The 21,041-nt window shown below is 38.2% G+C and overlaps 1 protein-coding gene across 2 annotated transcripts in view; it reads right to left on the bottom strand.

Moving 5' to 3' along the window:
• Positions 1-21,041, bottom strand: part of LOC129727694 (zwei Ig domain protein zig-8-like) — a 116,690-nt gene that overhangs the window by 70,911 nt on the left and 24,738 nt on the right. Inside the window, exons 2-3 of one of the 2 annotated variants that reach the window (XM_055685748.1) lie at positions 20,722-20,771; positions 20,470-20,648 (exon numbers count right to left, since the gene is read on the bottom strand). In XM_055685748.1, coding sequence (XP_055541723.1) covers positions 20,470-20,539 — 70 coding nt within the window. In that variant the 5' untranslated portion in view covers positions 20,540-20,648; positions 20,722-20,771. The remainder of the gene's footprint in view (positions 1-20,469; positions 20,649-20,721; positions 20,772-21,041) is intronic. The other variant, XM_055685749.1, reaches the window with a different exon arrangement.

Here is a 21,041-nt window from a genome sequence, read left to right as displayed (position 1 = left end):
TCCCGATGGATTTTGTCATGGTTAATGTTAACATCATGCCAGATATCTTTGGAATTTGACAGATTCCTGATTGCCAACCAGACAAACGGTCAAACCTCAGAGCATCAATATAAAACTGGTGATCAAACTACAAGTTCTTCACCAAATATACTGTATTAAATTAGAATTTTTCCGAAAACTAAAGCAGATAAGACTTTGTGTTGTAAAACGAGTTTTAAATCGGTTTAAAATGTTCAATTTAAACTCTATGTAAACATCAAAATACGATTCAGACAGTATTTCTTTTGAACACTTTTGATTCCGAAATGTTATTTTTTGCATTTATTCAGACATGTCAAGGCTGTATCTAGTAGAATAGTTTCTTAGCTTTCAAATGATACCAATACAATCACCCTAAGTGGTGAACACTATAAGTTAGAAGAAGATGTCTTAGAACCTTAAAAGTTGAATAACTCTGAGTAGATTTACGTTAGGGCTTATGCGTAGAAGAAATTTTTTTCTTCATACGTGGTCCTTTGATCCTGAAATACTCCCGACAAAAACCAATCACCCTGTATATTAAATTAAAACGCGAATTAAATGTTCTCCTTAAATTTAATTTTGTAGAAACTTGACATTATTAAAAAATTTTTGATAATAGGTGCTGAATGGAGAAATGTAAGACAAATTTTTCAAATCTAAAAGTTCTTGGCAGCTAATCTCCCAAGGTGCTATCCACATTCTACGTGGACATGAAAATCGTCATTTAAAAAAACTTCTCTCCCATCCCGGTTCATACCTAACACCATCTTCTTGTCTACGTGTTTTTTTTAAGGGAAGTCGAAAAATGTTTGTTTCTTTGATTTATTTAGTGATTAAACATAAAACAACCAGCAAAAAAATAACAAAAATAATTGTAAAACCAGCTCAAAACCAACTAGACTAGAAAAAAAATAAGAAGATTCCCATGAAAAATCAGAAAATGTTGGCTCAGAAACGCACTAAAAGAATAGCAAAGGGCAAAGCTGAACGGGAAAAGCACACGCCTTTTCAAAAGAAACCGAAAAAAAAAATACAAATTATGCTTTGAATGATTAAAAACACTTCTGAATGCCAGAAAAAACAACACAATAGATTTCATCGATACTTAGGAGAAATCGTCTTCTGCCGATCTTTCACACGCTTCCAGGAATTGCGCTTATAAATCATAATTCATATATCGAGATATTGCGAGGCTTGAGATGTTCGTACAAATTCTCAATATATTCGTTCACTCACTAAACGAAACTGCTTTGCAAACTGCGGTAAAACTGTAATACAAAGGTCTGGCTTCCGTATGTCACCGGTACGGTCTCGGAATAAAAATGATGGCAAAATGTTTGAATGATACCTTTTATATCAGGGTTTCGTCAGTTACTTGCAAAGAGGGCGGATCGCAGCAGAATAAGAAATGGCAAAGAAAGCTAAACATTGATTATTAGCTTATTTGTATAACTTTCATCGCTATCAGCAACGCTTCAAAGAAAAAAAAAAAGGCAACCTTCTTCTATTATACATTATTCTTGTTCTCTGTTTTTTTTCAGGCAAAGTTTTCTACCATTTTTGGCACTTCTACAGCTACCAAGTACTTCTTAATAGCCGCCAGATATACTGGAGAAACCAGGCACGAGATGACCGGTACTATTTTACCTTTTCTTCCTTTTCACGATCAGCACCTAGTATCCGTATGATATCGTTACGGTTTTGTAATGAAAATGATGGTAAAATGTTTGAATGGTACCTTTCATAAATTTCCGGTAAGCGTGGCATGTGTACTAAAGCGAGAAAAATAACAGCAACAAAAGCAAATCGTTCCAAAGTCAGATCGGTTGTATATTTTAGTGTCGGCTGTCTTTGGGAGTTAAGGTAGTGATTGGTTGCTCGGTATGATTTAGACAATCCATGTTATTTTCTGATTTTTTCAACGGTGTCTCAATCAATTGGTTTGTTACAACAACTCAATCGTAAAAAAAAAATCTGATCGATTGATGTCAAAACTTTGATAATCTGTAGAAAATATATGCTGACCACCTTCTCCATGGTTGAATTATCTGATTTTCAAATTCAGGCACCCAACATCCAGATAGACGTAGTTTTAAGTCAAAGTTTAACTCAAAATGCATAAAAACTCTAGTAAATGTAGTTTGAAACATCTGAAAGCACTTCGAAAGGCTAAAAAATAAAAAAAAGAATGAATTTGCAGTTCATTAAGCAGACAGTATGTGCAGTGAGAAAAGCGAAAAATAAGCGAACTGGAAATATGATACAGATTTGGAAAAATATACCGCATCCCGACGGGATGAATTTGCAGTGTCATTTTTTTCTTTTGGTAGTTAATTAGTAACGTTTGCTTAAAAAAATGGACAAAAATTGCCGATTTTTAATTGGTTTACCTTTACACGCACTGACGAAACTACGCATGCAGTATCATTCAAATTAACCCATGGGTTAGCAGAAAAAATTGATTGCTCTATCAGTCGAACTCTAACTATGATGGCGAAAACAGTGAAGCAACACCGTTCAGATGTGAGCGCGTTTAAATAACATTACCGCGCCGCATCGAAAACGGACATCGTGCGGCAGTTCGTGGACACCGGATACGTCCGTTCCGGCATCTACAACATCTTGGCACTATTGGACAACAAACAGAGCATTCAAAGAAAGCCCAGTTTCAGACGGGCGACAACCCTGAGCGACAAGATGCTCCAAAGGATGCTGAAGAGGGAGACCGAAGGAAAAGTGGTTACATCGCTGCGTGCGCTTGGCCGGGAGGTCCATGCAACCTGCCAAACAGTGAAAAAGTGCCTGTCTGGAACACTGCTGTCCAGTTTGGATTCCTCATTACAACAACGCCATTCATCGCATCGAAAGCATCCAGCATCAGTTTATTCGCGTTGCCCTTTGTTTGCTCCCTTGGCCATATATGCGAAATACTCGGTACGAAGACCGCTGTCAGCTCTCTAGGATTGATTGTCGTACAATCCTCCGTCAGATCAATTGAATGCACCCTCAAGAGTATTACGGAGATTTTCATTGCTTCTTATTCCAGTCCGCACCAACTACAGCGCAAACAGTGCCATTAGCGGCCTTCAAAAAGCGTTCAATCGTGTTTCCCAACGCTAACTAACACGCCAAGAATCCTGAGTTAGAATTCCCAGGATTCCTATAACTCGGTGACGGAATCGCGAGAGGAATCGTTTCTGCGATACGTACAGAATCTGTGCGAATCGCATACGGAAAACCTTTTCAAGAATCCTCAACAATCCAAACGAATCGTGAGAGGAATCGTTTCTGCGATACGGACAGAACCTATAAGAATCGCACATGGAGAACCTTCTCAAGAATCCTACAGAATCCAAATGAATCGTGAAAAGAATCGTTTCTGCGATACGGACAGAATCTGTTCGAATCGCTTATGGAAAACCTCAAGAATCCAAATTTAGGAATCTCGGCTACTCGGCGACAGAATCGTGAGAGGAATCGTCTCTGCGATCCGTACAGAATATTTTTACGCGGTTTTTTACGATATTTTTTACGCGGTATTTTGAATGAACGCGTATTTTTAGACGCATTTTCGAATCAACCATGTTTCTTACGCGGGATTTCGAATTACCGCGGTTCTTCAACGCAGATTTGATTTCCGCGTATTTTACGTGGTTTTTTACGAGGTACGTATTCCCAGCGTAAAAAAACTGAGTGTATGGCATAAGACTGAGGAAAACGTGCCGTAATGTGTCTATTTCTTTTCCAGATGAAATTGAAGAATCTAACCAACATCATAAAGAATATTATACTCATCACGAGCGACGGTAAACTTGCTCCCATTTTAGATCAAATTGCGTTTCTGAGAAAGTTATTTATTTCTTTCTCAGAGTGTTCTACTTACTAATTTAATTCTGTAACTTGGTAATTTTACTTTAGAAGTATACAAAACCTATGTCTGGAATTGATATTGACCAAACAATCGTGTAACTGATGGTTTACAAATGAAAATGACTTTCGCGGTATTAGATTGTAGTACTAGTAGTATTGAACGGAAACATTGCATATTCTCAATATCTAATTATATTCTACTAAGACGTTCAATGTAAAATTTATTATATTTTAGCCAAACTAGATTCCCCTTTTTTTGGCTTCCTATGATCTGAACCTCGAATGATATGATTCAGAAAAACCAGAAATCGAATATATATAGGTATCACCAAAGTAAACTGAACACTGCGACTGTACATGGACCTTGCGTCCTTCTAGCATCAAGCCGATATTGCTCCGACCTAGTAAAATGCGAACAAACTTCTTTGAATATGCGAACAGAATTACAAATTCGAACAACTGACTCTAACAAGGACAAACTATACGACATGACTGACGTCCCGGTTAGAATAAACTCATATATACGTTAGTCGCACCCATAGGTTTCGCATAGATTCCCTAGGATTCCTCACATTGGAAACGTAAAGCGTCCGCAATAAGAAATCCTGACGAAAGAATCCTCAAGAATACCTTGTATATGTCGTGTCGTGTGACAATAAATTACACACGACATTGACCGGCATCAGCGAGTCGTTTTCAACGATGCCACAAAAAATACATAAATATTTTGACGAACGGCTCTCAAGCCTGACTAGCAATTTTATTAGTTCAATCGCAGAGGCTGGGTCATTGAAACCTCATACGAATAACGACTCAAAACTTACTGAAATACTCGAGGAGGTGAGATTTGTCTCAGGGACTGTCTCCAATCTTCAGGTGACCAACACATGCAGTACAAAACCTCAAAAAAATCTTCAGGAAGAACTAGCTGAAAAATCTTACTACCCGAAAGCGGACCACACATCTCCAGGATGGAGATTTCTGGGTAACAAATGGCAATGGAAGCAGGACTGGTCCACTTATGATGCCAAGCAACGGTCTCGAAGACTACAAGAAAAAGCTGCCGAAAAAGCCAAAAGAAACAGTAAAAAAAGAAAACAACATATCACTCATACCAGTAAACAAAACAACCAGCACAGCGGTACGCAAAACTATCAACGTATCAACGCATCAGACAAAGAATTACTAGCCACAGCAAAAGTTCAATTCGCCGGGCCACCCTCATCAACCGACCATCCGATAGCTGCACTTTCTGCTCCAAAACTCATCAACTTCAGGAAAGGAGAAGCTATCAACCCGTATCGATCTGTAAAAGGTACAACACAGAGCACTACTTCACAGTCAGAACCGGAAAATACTGCTCCGCTGCTAGATCCTATGCGTCCACCGATTGTCAGACTAACGGAGCAATCCGCTGCTGTTGACAAACGCTATCTGAAAGCGCGGCTGCGTGATCACAAAATTATGGATACGGTACAAACTTTCCTTGCTTTCCTGCATGATCAGCCAATAACGGTATGCATTCGAGGAATCACCAAAATTAGTGCATCGGTCTGACTTAAACCTGCTACGTGAAATTTTCCTGGACGTTCATGAAGAACTGGGAATATCACGCGATGACGCTTTAGCAGACCTGCAGTCTCATCGGACATCGTTATCCAGTGAACGAACACACCGCCTACAACAACTAAGAGAAAGCACCGACAAATTTTACAAACCGAGTTTTCGGAAATAACGACCCCTTTCGATGAGAAAGAAGAAGATTTACAGGTAACACTCACCAACCCTCAAACATCGTCAACCACCATATCCCCAAAAATTTCTTCACCAACACAAAATGCGACTGAAATTTTGGTTTATTGTCGAAATTTCAATCGCATGAAAGGCCCAGCCAAAATGAAACAAATTTACAACAATCTTTTAGGCTCATTTTTTTCAGTCATATTGGCGACTGAAACAAACTGGGATGAAAGTGTCAAAAGTGAAGAAATTTTTGGAAATATGTTTAATGTATTCAGGAATGACAGGAATCTTCAAGAATCCGAAAAGAAGTCAGGCGGAGGAGTCCTCATAGCGGTCTCTGTGAATTTTAATTCAGAAACTGTTGCTGCACCTAAATTCAAAGAATTCGAGCACATTTGGATAAAATCGCACATAGCAGGTGAAACACACGTATTCGCCTCTGTGTACTTTCCTCCACATAACGCTAATAAAATTACGTATGAAAAGTTTTTTAATTGCGCAGAAAAATTTTTATCTGAACTACCTCCAGAAGTGAAAGTTCACATCTATGGGGACTTTAATCAAAACACCGCTGACTTCATCTTGGACCCTGAAAACGACAGCATCCTACTCCCAGTCGTTGGAGATAACATCACTTTGCACTTCATGTTTGACGAAATCGCTAAACTAGGTTTGAACCAGATTAACCATGTAAGAAACCGTGAAAATTGCTATTTGGACCTACTCTTAACGAATATCCATGAAAATTTATGTGTGACCGAATCAGTTAACCCACTGTGGAAAAACGAAAATTTTCACACAGCAATTGAATATTCTTTATTTCTACATGAATATCAAAGACCCAACGACTGTGAGTATGAGGAAGTCCTTGATTTCAAACTCGCGAACTATGCAAATATTAAAAACAAATTAAACTGTGTCAATTGGCAACAAATTTTTAGAGATGAAGGAAATGTCGAATCATCTGTTAGCGTCTTTTACAAAATTCTGTACAACATCATCTCTCAAGAGATTCCATTGAAGAAAAAACGACGCCACGCTAACACTAAACATCCAGTCTGGTTTAACAAACAAATAAAAAAATTTAAAAAACCGCAAACAAAAAGCCCACAAAATTTTCAAAAAACACAATAGCAGTGAAAATCTAGCAATTTACTTGGAAATATGTGATCAACTGAACTTTGCAATCAGTGATGCATTTGAAGAATTCAATGCAAAAACTGAACTAGAAATTAAGTCTTGTCCAAAGAACTTCTTCAATTACGTCAAAACATAACTAAAATCAGACAATTTTCCATCAATAATGCAACTCGATGAACATGTTGGTGATAACTCGGAGAAAAATTGCAATCTCTTTGCAAAATTTTTCCAGGAAATCTATACCACATTTTCCGAAGAAAATCGCGACCGCGATTATTTTGCATTTTATCCAGAATATCCAAGAAACATTGGTGTCAACCAACTTCAGGTACAGGATGTTTTGCAGGGTCTGAGAAATTTAGACCCTTCCAAAGGACCTGGACCTGACGGAATACCTCCAGCACTCATGAAAAATCTTTCGAAGGAACTTACATCTCCTTTGTTCTGGCTGTTCAATATGTCGTTGGATACTGGAGTCATATATATGGAAAAAATATATGGAAATATATGGAAAAGCTCATTTTTAGTGCCTATTTTCAAATCTGGGCGTAAATCTGGCATACGTAATTATCGTGGAATCGCTATTATCTCTTGCATACCTAAACTCTTTAAGGCAATTGTCAATGAAAAGATATTTGCTCAAGTCAAAAATCGAATAACTGACAAACAACACGGCTTCTTCAAAGGCCGCTCTACATCCACAAATTTACTTGAATTCATAGATTACTCATTGAATGCAATGGATAATGGGAACCATGTTGAAGCTCTTTATACTGACTTTAGCAAAGCATTTGATCGTATTGACATACCAATGCTACTTTTTAAACTGCAAAAAATTAGAATTGTGTCTGGTCTCCTGGAGTGGCTTGAATCATATTTAACAAACAGGCAACAAATAATAAAATTTATTGAAAAAAGTCGAATCCCAGTTACTTCAGGTGTTCCCCAAGGCTCCCACTTAGGACCACTTCTTTTTATTTTGTACGTAAACGACATATCCTTCATCCTCAAAAATATTAAAGTTCTAATATATGCCGACGACATGAAGCTGTTTTTGGAAATAAAAGTCAAGAAGACATCAATGTATTTCAGAATGAAATCCACACATTTTACATCTGGTGTAAGAAAAGCCTACTTGAATTAAATGTAAAAAAATGCAATGTAATATCCTTTAGCAGAAAACTAACAACGCCCAAAATTGTAATTGCATTAGGGGATCAGAATGTGAAGAAATGTGATAAAGTTAGGGATTTAGGAATAATCTTAGATTCTAAACTTAATTTCATCGACCACTATAACACTATCATACACAAGGCAAACAACATGTTAGGGTTCATCAAACGCTTCTGCTACAATTTTCAAGACCCGTACACTATCAGAACTTTGTATATTGCCTATGTGAGGTCAATACTGGAATACTGTAGCATTGTGTGGTCTCCTCGTCCTGGCGTACATGAAGAAAGAATAGAATCAGTACAAAAGCAATTTCCACTATATGCTCTTCGTAAGCTAGGTTGGACCGCACATCGTCTTCCGTCATATGAAGCACGCTGCATGTTGATTGACATTCAAACATTAAAAGAACGGCGAGAGTACGCGATGGCTTCATTTGTAAACGATATCGTTTCGCAGAACGTTGACTCAGCAGTACTACTCTAAATTGAACTTTTATGCACCCATTCGACAACTTCGACACCGTAGTTTATTTGCTCTTAACCATCATCGTACGGAATACGCAAAAAATGGACCTATAAATAGTATGATGAATTCTTATAATCAACACTGCGAAGCCATTGACTTTACGATGTCCCGGTATAAACTAAAACAGTATTTCAAGTCCTTGAGGCTTAGGACACAAAATTAATCTGTTTTATGTTCGTGTATAGTTTAGAAATTATTGTAACCAGTCTACATATATGATTGACGAAATAAATAAATAAATTTTCTTTCCTTTTATGGGACTGGGATTCTTGAGTGAAAATCGTGTTATGAGAATTCTTCGGATACGAAACCTTTGACTTTAACCGATTTGTGCTCAAAATTTTTATATCTTGAAAATTCTTGTGATTTTCATTTAATTTTGATGGCACCAAAAGATCCAGTAACCTATCTACTTTCAAATTAGTGTCAGCGGTGCCCAAGAATTCTCTCATTCCCGGGAATCCAATACTCCGAAAACTAAGGAATTTCATGAATATTTGGACAAAATCTAACAATTATTGGTTCAAGATATCTCAAATTACTCTAACAGGCCATTTGTATGGTTGAGGGTATTTTGGTCCTTCCGGAATAGATTCCACTGGCGCTTCTAGTGACCATAAAAACAATCAAATAGAACAAGGTCAAATACCATCCAATATTGGCAAATTCGGAACCGGGATGATGCCCCCAGACCGGAAAACGACCTCAGACGCCATTTTGAGTTATGAAATGGTGACTTCCGGACTCTGGGAAATATAAATATCTGGCCGAATACCTCCCAATATGAGTATTTCCGGATTCGGAATGATGCCCAGAGAACGGAAAAAGATTCCAGACGACATTTTGGAATCCAAAATGGCGCCTGGGTCGTTTTTCGGTCTCTGGGTATCATCCCGATTCCGCGGAAACCCATATCGGGTGATATTCGACCATTTTAGACCTTTTCTCAGAAACCGGAAGTCACTATATTGAATTCAAAATTGCGTCTGGATTGAATTCCGGTCTCTGGGCATCATTACGCATCCGGAAATACTCATTTTGAGAGATATTCGGTCAGATTTTGTTATTTTTCAGACACCGGAAGTCACCATTAAGGAAATCAAAGTGGCGTCTGAGGTCGTTTTCCGATTTCGGCGCATCATCCCGGTCCTCCCGGTTGTTTTATTTAATGGTTTCTATCGGCAATAGAAGCCCCTCTGGAATCTATTCCAGTAGGACCATTTGAAAGCCATATTACTTAAACACTCAAAAGCTAACAAATGGCCTGTGGAAGTAATTTTAAGAACTTTGAACCATTAATTGTAAGATTCTGTTCAAATATGGTGCTACAAGTATCAAATCATGTATCAAGTATCGAATGAAAATTGCAGAAGTAACAAGTACTTTAATTTGGGGTACCCATGAACCCCGTAGCACATAACGGTTGAAGTGAAAGGGTTCGTATCCCAAGAATTCTCCTAACACGATTCTCCTTCAAGAATCCTAGCCCCATAGACAGGGCATTCTTTTTTCAGAATTTTTCATCGAGGATGCTTCACGATTTCAATGTGAGGAATCCTAGGGAATCCGAAAAATTCTCATTACACGATTCTCATTCAAGAATCCTAACCCAATAGACAGAGCAGTCTTGAGGATTCCTTTTCAGGATTCCTTATCAAGGACGATTCACGATTCCAATGTGAGGAATCCTAGGGAATCTGAAGGATTCTTAAAACACGATTCTCATTCAAGAATCCTAGCACCATATAGACAGGGCATTTCTGAGGATTACTTTTTCAGAATTCCTCATCAAGGATGCTTCACGATTTCTTTGTGAGGAATCCTAGGCAATCCGACGGATTCTCATTACACGATTCTCATTCAAGAATCCTAACCCCATAGACAGGGCAGTCTTGAGGATTCCTTTTCAGGATTCCCTATCAAGGACGATTCACGATTCCAATGTGAGGAATCCTAGGGAATCTGGAGGATTCTCATTACACGATTCTCATTCAGGAATCCTAGCCCTATAGACTGCGCCTTCTTGAGGATTCTTTTTTTCAAGATTCCTTATCGAGGACGCTTCACGATTCCAATGAGAGGAATCCTATGGAATCCATGCGAATCTAATGTGTTCGTCCGGGAAGTGTTTGATTTTCATCTGTCTGCCCGCGTCATTATGTCTAAATTTGTTTCAATGTTCAGCACCCTTTCTAACACGCAGAGAATCCATCCCCAGGATACCTATAACTCGGTGACGGAATCGTGAAAGGAATCGCAAACACGATCCGGAGGATTCCCACTCACGATTCTTATTCAAGAATCCTAGAGCCATATACAGGGCATTCCTGAGGATTCTTTTTCAGGAATCCTTCTCAAGGACGCTCAGGAATCCAATGTGAGGGATCTTAGAGAATCTATGCGAATCGTATGTGTTCGTCCGGGTAGTTTATTGTATTGATGTATTAGTTTATTAAAGTTTTAGTAACCACTAGGGTTATTTCTGCCTGTTAGTAGTTTGTAAATAAATAAATAAATAAATAAAACGGTCTCCAAAAACTTTAACTTAAAAATTTCATAATGAATAAATATATGGTTCAAAAGTTATGCAAATATTTTCCAGAGGCTGTTTGAGCTATTTCATTTCTCTCAGAGATTGCAGGACCGATTTTCACAAAATAAGTTTCAAATGAAAGGTGTAGTGGTCCCATAGGATGCTATTGAATTTTATTGTAAGTTTAGCCACTGTGTGCAAAATGTGAAACCAAATTGTGTACCCAATTTTTTTATTTAGGATGAACAATGCATCCAGCAGAAATTATCATAATGTAATTTTTTCTGAATTTTTTTTGGCGAATCTGTTTCAACAAATAATAAAGTGCTAATGAAAAAGGGGTTTTTTCTTCATCTTTCTACCTTTTTAGTTCTCTCTCTTCTAATTAACCCATTAACTCCATCTCCTCTTCTTCGTTCCAACTTATCACTCCAGAAGGCGATCGATAAGAAAACCGATCGAAGCAGATTGGATGTTTCGAAATACTTATTTGGAAATATTTGCATGAAAGCCGATTTTACCTGCAAACAGCAACGTTACCCGCTTTAGATATTTCTAAAATAGCTAATAGTTATAGCCATAGTCATCGATTGAATATTTTTGTGTGCAGAATACTCCAAGATGTCATTTCATCGAATAAAATCCTATTTTCAAGTATTTGCTTAAATGGTGTGGCAAAATTGTCTGCATCAGCTTTATCATTTATTTATTCTACAGGCTCTAGGTGTTGTTCCTAGCTTTTCGCGTTTTCAAGGCGTCATATCGGTTCTAAAAATGTGATAATTAGGGAGTATTTGACATTTTTATCAGTTTTTTTTAATTTATTTTTTTATAGGGGGGGGGGGGGGGGAGTTTGTAATGATTTATTTATGTACTAAAATATCTATTCAGAACTAGTATTGGGTGTTCTGCCACAAATGGTGATATTTCAACACTATTATATATATTTGTACGCTTTTTAGTATTATTGAATGTTATTAGCTTTCGCAGTTAAGATAATGTAATTGTAGGAAAATTATTAAACCTACTTGTCAAAAAAAAAGGAATAAAAGGAATAAAACGAATCTTAAAATAAACTTAAAATAAACTTAAAACTATCTTACTGACAATAAAGTGAGCTAATCGTTGCAATTGAGGATTGCAACGATTTTTGTCGGAATTTGCTGATAATTTAGCTTGACATATTTTCTAATGTTTCTACATTAGTGAGCCTATGTAGCTCGTTCGTGCTAAACCAGGGAGGACGCTTCAAAATCATTTTCAAAAGTTAATTCTGAATCCTTTGAAGTGTCTTCTTCCTGGTTGCACAACAACTTGTCCAGATGGGAACTGCATATAACATTGCTGGTCTAAATATTTGTTTGTAAATTAACAGTTTATTCATGAGACAAAGTCTAGAATTCCTGTTGATAAGAGGATATAAACATTTGATATACTTATTGCACTTTGACTGGATATTTTCAATGTGCTCCTTGAAAGTAAGATTCTTATCATAAATTAGCCCTAAGTATTTAACTTGATTAGACCAATTTAAGACCACACCGTTCATCTTAATAACGTGGTTATGGGTGGGTTTGAGAAATGAAACTCTTGGCTTATGAGGAAAAATAATTAACTGTGTTTTAGAAGCATAAGGGGAAATCTTCCATTTTTGTAAGTATGAAGAAAATATATCTAAACTTTTTTGAAGCCGACTGCATATAACACGAAGGCTTTTTCCTTTTGCGGAAATGCTTGTATCGTCACAAAACAGAGATTTCTCACAACCTGGTGGTAAATCAGGAAGATCAGAAGTAAAAATGTTATATAAGATTGGGCCCAAGATACTCCCCAGAGGAACACCAGCACTAACAGGCAATCTATTAGATTTACCATTTAGATAGTTAACCTGGAGAGTGTGGTCAGTTAAATAACTTTTTATCATTGTTGTGAGGTAAAGCGGAAAACTGAAATTTGACATTTTAGCTATTAAACCTTTATGCCAAACACTGTCGAATGCCTTTTCTATATCTAGAAGAGCAGCTCCAGGCGAATAGCCTTCAGATTTATTAGTTCGAATCATATTTGTTACTCTAAGTAACTGATGAGTAGTGGAATGCCCATAGCGAAAACCAAACTGCTCATTTGCAAAAATTGAGTTCTCATTAATATGTGTTATCATTCTATTAAGAATTATCCTTTCAAAAAGTTTGCTAATAGAGGAAAGTAAACTAATTGGTCGATAACTTGATGCCTCAGCTGGATTCTTTTCGGGTTTTAAAATTGGAGTGATTTTGGCATTTTTCCATTTCGTAGGAAAATGTGCTAGTGCAAAATTTTTATCAGTTTTTTATAGCTTACCAGAAGACACCAGCCTAATCATAGATTTTCATTTTCTGAGTGTAGTCCCGGTTCTAGATACATCAATATGGTTTTACACGAAACAGAAATCGTGAATTAAATTTTAAAATGATGTAAGACATCAATTTTCTGTTTCTCGGCGTCAAGGTTGATCCGGAAATAGCCACAAGTTTACCCAGCTCTCATAAAACCTAAAATCACCATCTTGAATTTGAATATAGCGTACAACATCGATATTTGGTCATTGAACCGCATCCCGATTTCGAAAATATGCATATTGCAGTGAATAGTCGTTTTCGCTGATTTTTAGAAGCCGGAGGTAGCCATCTTGAATTTCAAAGTGTCATCGGACATCAAATTCCGGTAATAACACTATTTTGGAGATTCAAAATATTTTAGTTTGATTTGAAAATGACGTCGAACATCATTAAGTAGCTGCTGGCCTCCAGAAGTGATCAAGGGCCCAAAATTCATCGAATTCGTTCAAAGAGATACCAAAATGCAAACAAAATCTTCATTTGTGACCCTGTCCTTCTTCTACATCCCCTACCTTCCCCCCTTTCCAATACAACTAGGACCACATTCTCCGTAAAAGGAACTCCTATGCCAAGTTCGGTGTTCACAACAAAAATTAATTTCAAATTGAAAAAAAAAAACGCTCGAAAGAGCAGAGAAATACTCTATAAACCAGGGAAATGGCATAAAAAATACCAAACTCAAGAAAAAAAAAACATATAAAATCAAATTTGAAATGCATAAAAACTCTAAGAAATGTAGCTGGAAACATCTTAGAACACTTCGAAAGGTTTGAAAGAATAAAAAAGAATTAATTCCAAATCTAGCTCAAAATGGTTGAAAAGCGTCTCTGAAAGCTAGCTAAAACCAACAGTTGAAATAATGGTTTAAAACGCTTGAATTAAACAGAAAAGATTAGAATAAATTATTATCACATATTAGCCAAAAGCCCAACTTTAAAATTTTAAGTTCCTTGATGGTAGAATCAGGAGGTACAAACTGTTCATTGGTAGAATCAGGAGGTACAGGTTGATTGATGAGCTGAAAAGTGGCAAGGCCGCTGGAAAGGACGGTATCCCGGCCAAACTTCTAAAAGCGGGAAGCGAGCGGCTGTACTATGCGTTCCACCAGGTAATACTAAAGATCTGGGTGGATGAACAAATGCCGAACAACTGGTTGGAAGGCCTCATATGCCCTATCTATAAGAAGGGCCATCGATTGGGTTGTGGCAACTATCGAGGCATAACGTTGCTCAACACCGCATATAAAGTGCTCTCCCGTATCCTGTTCTTCAGATTGAGACCGTTAACGGAATCCTTTGTTAGCGAAAACCAGGCTGGTTTTCGACAGGGGCGTTCCACGACGGATCAAATTTTCACCCTGCGACAGATCCTCGATAAGTTCCGGGAGTACAACTTACCGACTCACCATCTGTCTTCTAGTCTGACTTCAGGGCGGCATACGACTCAGTGAAAAGAAACGAGCTGTGGCAGATCATGCTGGAACACGGTTTCCCTACGAAACTAATTAGGCTGAGTCGTATGACACTGGAGGGATCAAAATCGTGTGTGCGGATAGCTGGCGAGACATCAGCCGCGTTCCTAACGTTGGATGGACTTAAGCAGTGGGATGCGCTCTCCAACTTACTGTTCAACATCGCTCTTGAGGGTGCAGTACGAAGAGCAGACGTGGAAAGAAACGATCATCACGAAATCTCACATGCTTCTTGGTTTTGCGGACGACATCGATATCATCGGTATCAACCGTAAGGCCGTGGAGGAGGCCTTCGTATCTTTCAAGAGAGAAGCAGCGAGATTAGGACTAGTCATTAGCTCTGCCAAAACGAAGTACATGGTAGCTGGCAGAAAGCGTGGGAGTCCCCGTGGTGTTGGTGCTGAGGTAGAGATAGATGGGGAACGATTTGAAGTGGTTGACGAATTCTTTATCTTGGTACGCTTATGAAATGTGACAACGATATGAGCCGTGAAGTGAAACGACGAGTTGCAGGTGCGAACAGGGCCTTCTACGGACTACGTAACCAGCTAAGGTCCCGTGGTTTGCAAACTCGCACAAAACTAGCGCTGTATAGGACGCTGATACTCCCGGTGGCCCTTTACGGACATGAAGCATGGACGCTGAAGGAAGTTGATCGATGAGTGCTCGGAGTTTTTGAGCGTAAAGTTCTGCGATCGATACTTGGCAGTAAACTAGAAGATGGAGTGTGGCGCAGGCGCATGAACCACGAGTTATGCCAGGTATACAAACATGCTGACATAGTGAAGGTAATACAGCGGGGCAGGCTTCAGTGGGCTGGACATGTAGCCAGGATGCCTGACGAGAGAGCCGCCAAGTCTACCTACAGTAGAGAACCAGGAAGAGGCCGTCGACTCCGTGGTAGGCCTCGCACGCGGTGGATGTGCGCGGTGGAAGAAGATGCACGATCTGCTGGTGTACGAGGAGACTGGAGAGCGGCTGCCCAAGACAGAAGAAGCTGGACATCTCTAATTCGTTCGGCCCCAGGCCGGTGAACGGTCCGTTAGCCAACAAAGTGAAGTAAAGTAAGTATTGGCTTCATTGGCAAGTTTCCTGATAGAACGTACTATAAGGAATCTTTGTGCGGATCAATTTGACCACATTTAGCGTACGTGTAAATTGCGGACCTCCACTTCCCAGTTTTCACTGCTTAGGACCATCTTGTAGAGACGTTTTGATGCAAAAAAAAATGTGACCAAATGACGTTATACACCCTTGAAACCTCCCTCTGTGTCTTTTGGACGAACAGCGAACTTTGGCGTACATTCTCACAAATTTTCAATGAAATAATACCGAGTTTTGATGCATCACTTAACTTTATACTTAACCAAATATACTGTTAACAGATGTAAGCCATTGGTTACACAAATTAACCTAGTAGTGAAGTTCATACATTTTCGCATATTTACCTGCCGTATCCTGTACATTCGGAAGGTTGAAGTGTAGGTACAACGTTTTAGTTTCAACATCATGATAAAGTTAACTAGCGCTGTATAGAACGCTGACACTCCCGGTGGCCCTTTACAGACATGAAGCATGGACGCCGAAGGAAAACTGATCGACGAGGAAGACGGAGTGTAGCGCAGACGTATGAATCACGAGTTGTACCAGGTATACAAACATGCTGATATAGGCTTCAGTAGGCTGGACATGTGGCCGGAATGCCTGACGAGAGAGCCCGCCAAAACTATCTTCAGTAGAGAACCAGGAAGAGGCCTTCGACTTCGTGGTATGCCTCGGACGCGGCGAATGTGCGCGGTGAAAGAAGGTGCACGATCTGCTGGTGTACGAGGAGATCAAACTCGTTCGGCCCTAGACCGGTGAACGGTCCATTAGCCAACAAGTATAGACTGTTCCGAAAATTATAAATACATCTTCTTTCTTGAATAAAACAAAAAATACAGGATTTTTTGGGTCATTTTATTCTGAAATATAGATAATAAGTGTTTTCTTTCCAGTTTCAATTCAAGTTGGGATTATTTTTCGTAGGAGATGCGAGTTCTCTAACTTTTCTCTTAACACTACTCACAAGCTTTTGCACAGTGTGGTCTCCGACCATTTTTACCACTTTAAGCCAATCTTTATTAAATTTTCCAACATTGTCCGCTGGTTTGACATATTTCCTCAGTTTTGCTTTGGTCAAAGCCTAAAAAGTTTCAATAGGGCGAATTTCAGGGCAGTTTGAAGGATTCATCTCCTTTGGGACACATGTGACATTATTTGTTTTATACCACCCTAGTGCATCCTTAGAGTAATGGCAGGAATCAAGATCGGGCCAAAAGATTGGAGGATTGTTATGCTGCCTAACCATGGGTAACAACCTTTTCTGCAAACAATCTTTCACGTAAATTATACTATTCATTGTGTCATTCGTAATGAATGGACGAGATATTTTCCCATATTCACAAATGGCCTGCCAAACCATTACCTTCTTGCCGAATTTTTCCGTGTAAATGGCTTTCACTGGTCCAGGGACATCCTTTCCCTTCGGTGATGTATAAAGTTGCGGTCCTGGCAGAGTCTTATAGTCCAGTTTTATGTAGGTTTCGTCATTCATGATAACACACCCCATTTTTTTGGTCAGAAAGTTGTCATAAAGCTTCCGAGCTCTCAGTTTCACAGATTCAGCTTGTTTTGGATTTCATTTTGGCTGCTTCTGCTTTCGACGGGTCTGCAGACCCATTCATCCCTTGGCACGCATAACGTTACTCGCCGAGGTTCCAAGCTTTCTCGCCACATCTCGTACTGACACTGAAGGATGCCGCTTGTAGTATTCCTTAACCTTTTTGTCCATTGTGGGATCAACAGGCCCGGGTTTTCTACCACGTCTTGGGGCATCAGTAAATGTGCACTCTTCACAATTCGGTTTGAAATGCGGTTTGAACTGCTCCGACACTTATACCTTCTTCTCTGGCTAATTTTCTTATAGAAAGACCATTCACGGTGCCCCATTTGTGCACAATTCGCTTTCTTTGCTCGGGAGAAAGGCCACGCATTTTCAAAATTTCGCACTAAATGTTAGAAAAAATGACAGCATCTGTTTCTTTTGAATGTAAACAACAGGACGCAGCCAACGTTTGGTTGAATACTGCACGTTATTTGAAATGACGGTTGATCGTAAGTGTATTTATAATCATCGGAACGGTCTATACGTTAGTAAGTAAGATTAAGTTAAGTCGGAAAGCTGGTTGCGGACAACCATTTATTTTAATTTAATTTTTTTTCGTTGATAATGAATTTATTATGAAAAATAAATCGGTTTTATTAAAGTATAGGTCGGACTCGATTATCGGGAACATCAAAAAATTTTTCATTCCGAATTATCGAGTTTTTCGGATAATCGAATCACACAAAAGATACTGAAACATACGAACATATAATAAATACTTCTTTTCTTTATTTTACTTGTATGATGCAGTGGTGTAACCAGAAGTTATTTCTGAGGCGAAAAGGGGTAAAATCTTGAGAAGCAAAAAAATTTAAGTTTGAGCTTCAGTTGGTTTACAGTTTGTTCAAACAGATCCAATAGGCTTAGAGAGTAGAGCAGCATTTTGAGTTTTATTAAACTGAAACTAATGAATGATAAATATGGATTTGTCGGCAGTCGAGAAGAGTGAAATGGGATCTCTTGAGTAATGATATAAATTATTTAATGGCTTCAATAGATAGTTGGTAGTTCGCTGCTTTGCAGACAATCGGAGAGAGTGAAGATGATCTTTTGACTAATGATATGAATTATTCAATGGCTCAATTGATGGTTGGTAGTTTGGCCACATTTGATTTCATCTGAATAGCGTCCAAAGTATGCCGAGGTTTTTAATCATCATTATTATGATGAATATAATATTTTTTGTTACCGATTACTGCCAGGTTTGTGAAATTTACTGTAATGTTATTCATATTTTTGAGACTTGAGATTCAAATTACATTAAAACTAATATTAACAAAATGCTAACTTTTCTGTAATTTTTTCACAGCTTTTCAGAGTATTCTGATGCTATAGTCATTGATTTGGAGAATTGTGTTGACGAAAAGAAATTTAGTCGTTTATGTGTAATATGAAGAATCAAGTGAAAATTATGTAAAATTTATTTTGTAAAGAAAAGCTTAGATGGCAGTGACAATTATTTAGTGATATGTTTACCTTAGAACTTAATACTCAATAATCATAAAACGAATTTATAACTTATAAATTTATAATTCTAAAATAAAATATTTGTTAATACCCGACTGCATTCAATTTGCTTCCATTTTGAAAGATCTCACTATAAAACGAATGTACGACAGAACTATATTTGTTTCACATAGTTCAACGATTTCGAGGATTCGACACTGATAATACTCACCCGATGACTATAAATTGACTCAAAATAAACCATCGAACAGTAAAGCGTCATTAATGACCCGTTATCAAACCGATTCCAATTTTCATTTCAAGCATATTGACAAATATGTGGAAGGCATTCATTTCATAATTCGCTCGTATTGAAATCTGAAACCGCAACGCAGGTCTGAGCTTTAGGTAATTAACGGTAAATTAATGAAACTTTATTGAAATTTCAACTAAATGAAAAGACCCTCCTGTAGAAAGTTACCCAATTGAGCAAAAAAGAATATGCCTTTTGAGTATCATTGTTGAACGCTTCAGGGAATTTCTTTTTTATTGGTTTGTTTAAGGTTAAACCATAAACAAATTTCATTGTTGTAGTTGCTCTTTTATGTTTAAATTAAAAATAATAACGAAAATCCAAACGATCTGCTTCTCGGCTTGCGTTTTTATTGAATTTCGGCTCTGTGATTTTGACGACCCTGGCTATACCTTTACCGTTGTTTTTTATAGCTTTACAACTGACCTGCCTAGCTGAGAAAATTTAAGGGAACGAAAACCGAGACTGTTTTTCCATCTAAGTTCATTGAATCGAAACACTTGACTGGAATTTCAATAGTAACCAAGCGAGTCACAATCGTAGAGAAATTTCAGCTTCTTCCGCAATAAAGCACAACTTTCGAGACAAAAATGGTTGGCTTTGCGAAATTTAATCATACTTTAATATTTATGTCGTGCACGCCCAACTTACTACCAGTAAGCGCCTTGGACGCTTTGCGCCCATCTTCGCTGTTCATAAAAACTAATAAACGATTCACCGGGTAGCGGCATTTAGCGGCCAAGCATCTCTGGTTGGTCGTACGCACCCCACGCGGTGAAGTAGCCGCAGCTCCAAAACTTGCTACCACGAATGCGAGCGCGAAAAAGTTTTGAATGAAGAATTTTATATCACCGTCGACAACGTAGTCGTGGTCCTGTCGTTCCTATCAATGTCGACAGTGCGAGACGGGAGCACCGAGGTGTAGATTAACTTATGCGAACTGGCAAGAAGGTTGGTTGTTTAAAATTTTAATTTTAGTAAAAATAATTAGCCCAACGGGTTTTATGCGGAAGTAGCAATTTTACTTAAAAGAGTAAAAAGTTTTTTTTATTTCACGACCCATGATGGTAAAAATGTGGTAAGACGGGGAACAAAGTTCAGGGATATTGAGTTTCAATAGGTGAAACAGTTCAGAGTTCTACTCACCGTTTGCCATGTGCAGGTGTAGTTGCAAATTTACCAGCAAAACTATTCCGCTGATGATTGCGCTCTGCATGTTTTTTTTCGTTCGGCGTGAGTGTGGGTGTGTGTGTGTTTAACTGGAACCGCACTGTTCGATTATTGGAAGCGCTGGTTGCATTTTTAACTCAATCTATCCAGCTACACTAGAAGGTAAAGAAAACGCGGTATTTTTAATTGAAATACCGCCGGATATTGTGTTCCTGTAAGGTTTTAAACCAGTTACCACTAGCTTGGAAGCAAGCGTTTCTACCGGACCGTAATTGATTCTGTGGAAAGAAAGAAAATCTAATCAATCAATCGCATCGCGTACAGGTTTTAGAATGCATAAAGGAAAATTGCTTTTTGGGTTGTATCGAAGGATTTTGGTTTTTATTGTTTTAGTAAGAGAAGTGGAGAAGGAACAAAAAGTTAAATAGCTGAGGAAGCGTAGGTACCATCAAATTCAGATTTGATTCAAAAAGTTGTTCAATTTCATATCGAAAATCACTGTACTAATTCATGATATCACATATACCTATAACACCTAATTGTAAACT

The sequence above is a fragment of the Wyeomyia smithii genome, chromosome 3 (assembly GCF_029784165.1).
Source record: "Wyeomyia smithii strain HCP4-BCI-WySm-NY-G18 chromosome 3, ASM2978416v1, whole genome shotgun sequence".
NCBI lineage: Eukaryota > Metazoa > Arthropoda > Insecta > Diptera > Culicidae > Wyeomyia > Wyeomyia smithii.
Note: the sequence above shows the minus strand (reverse complement) of the source record. Positions and strands in the feature narration are given on the sequence as shown.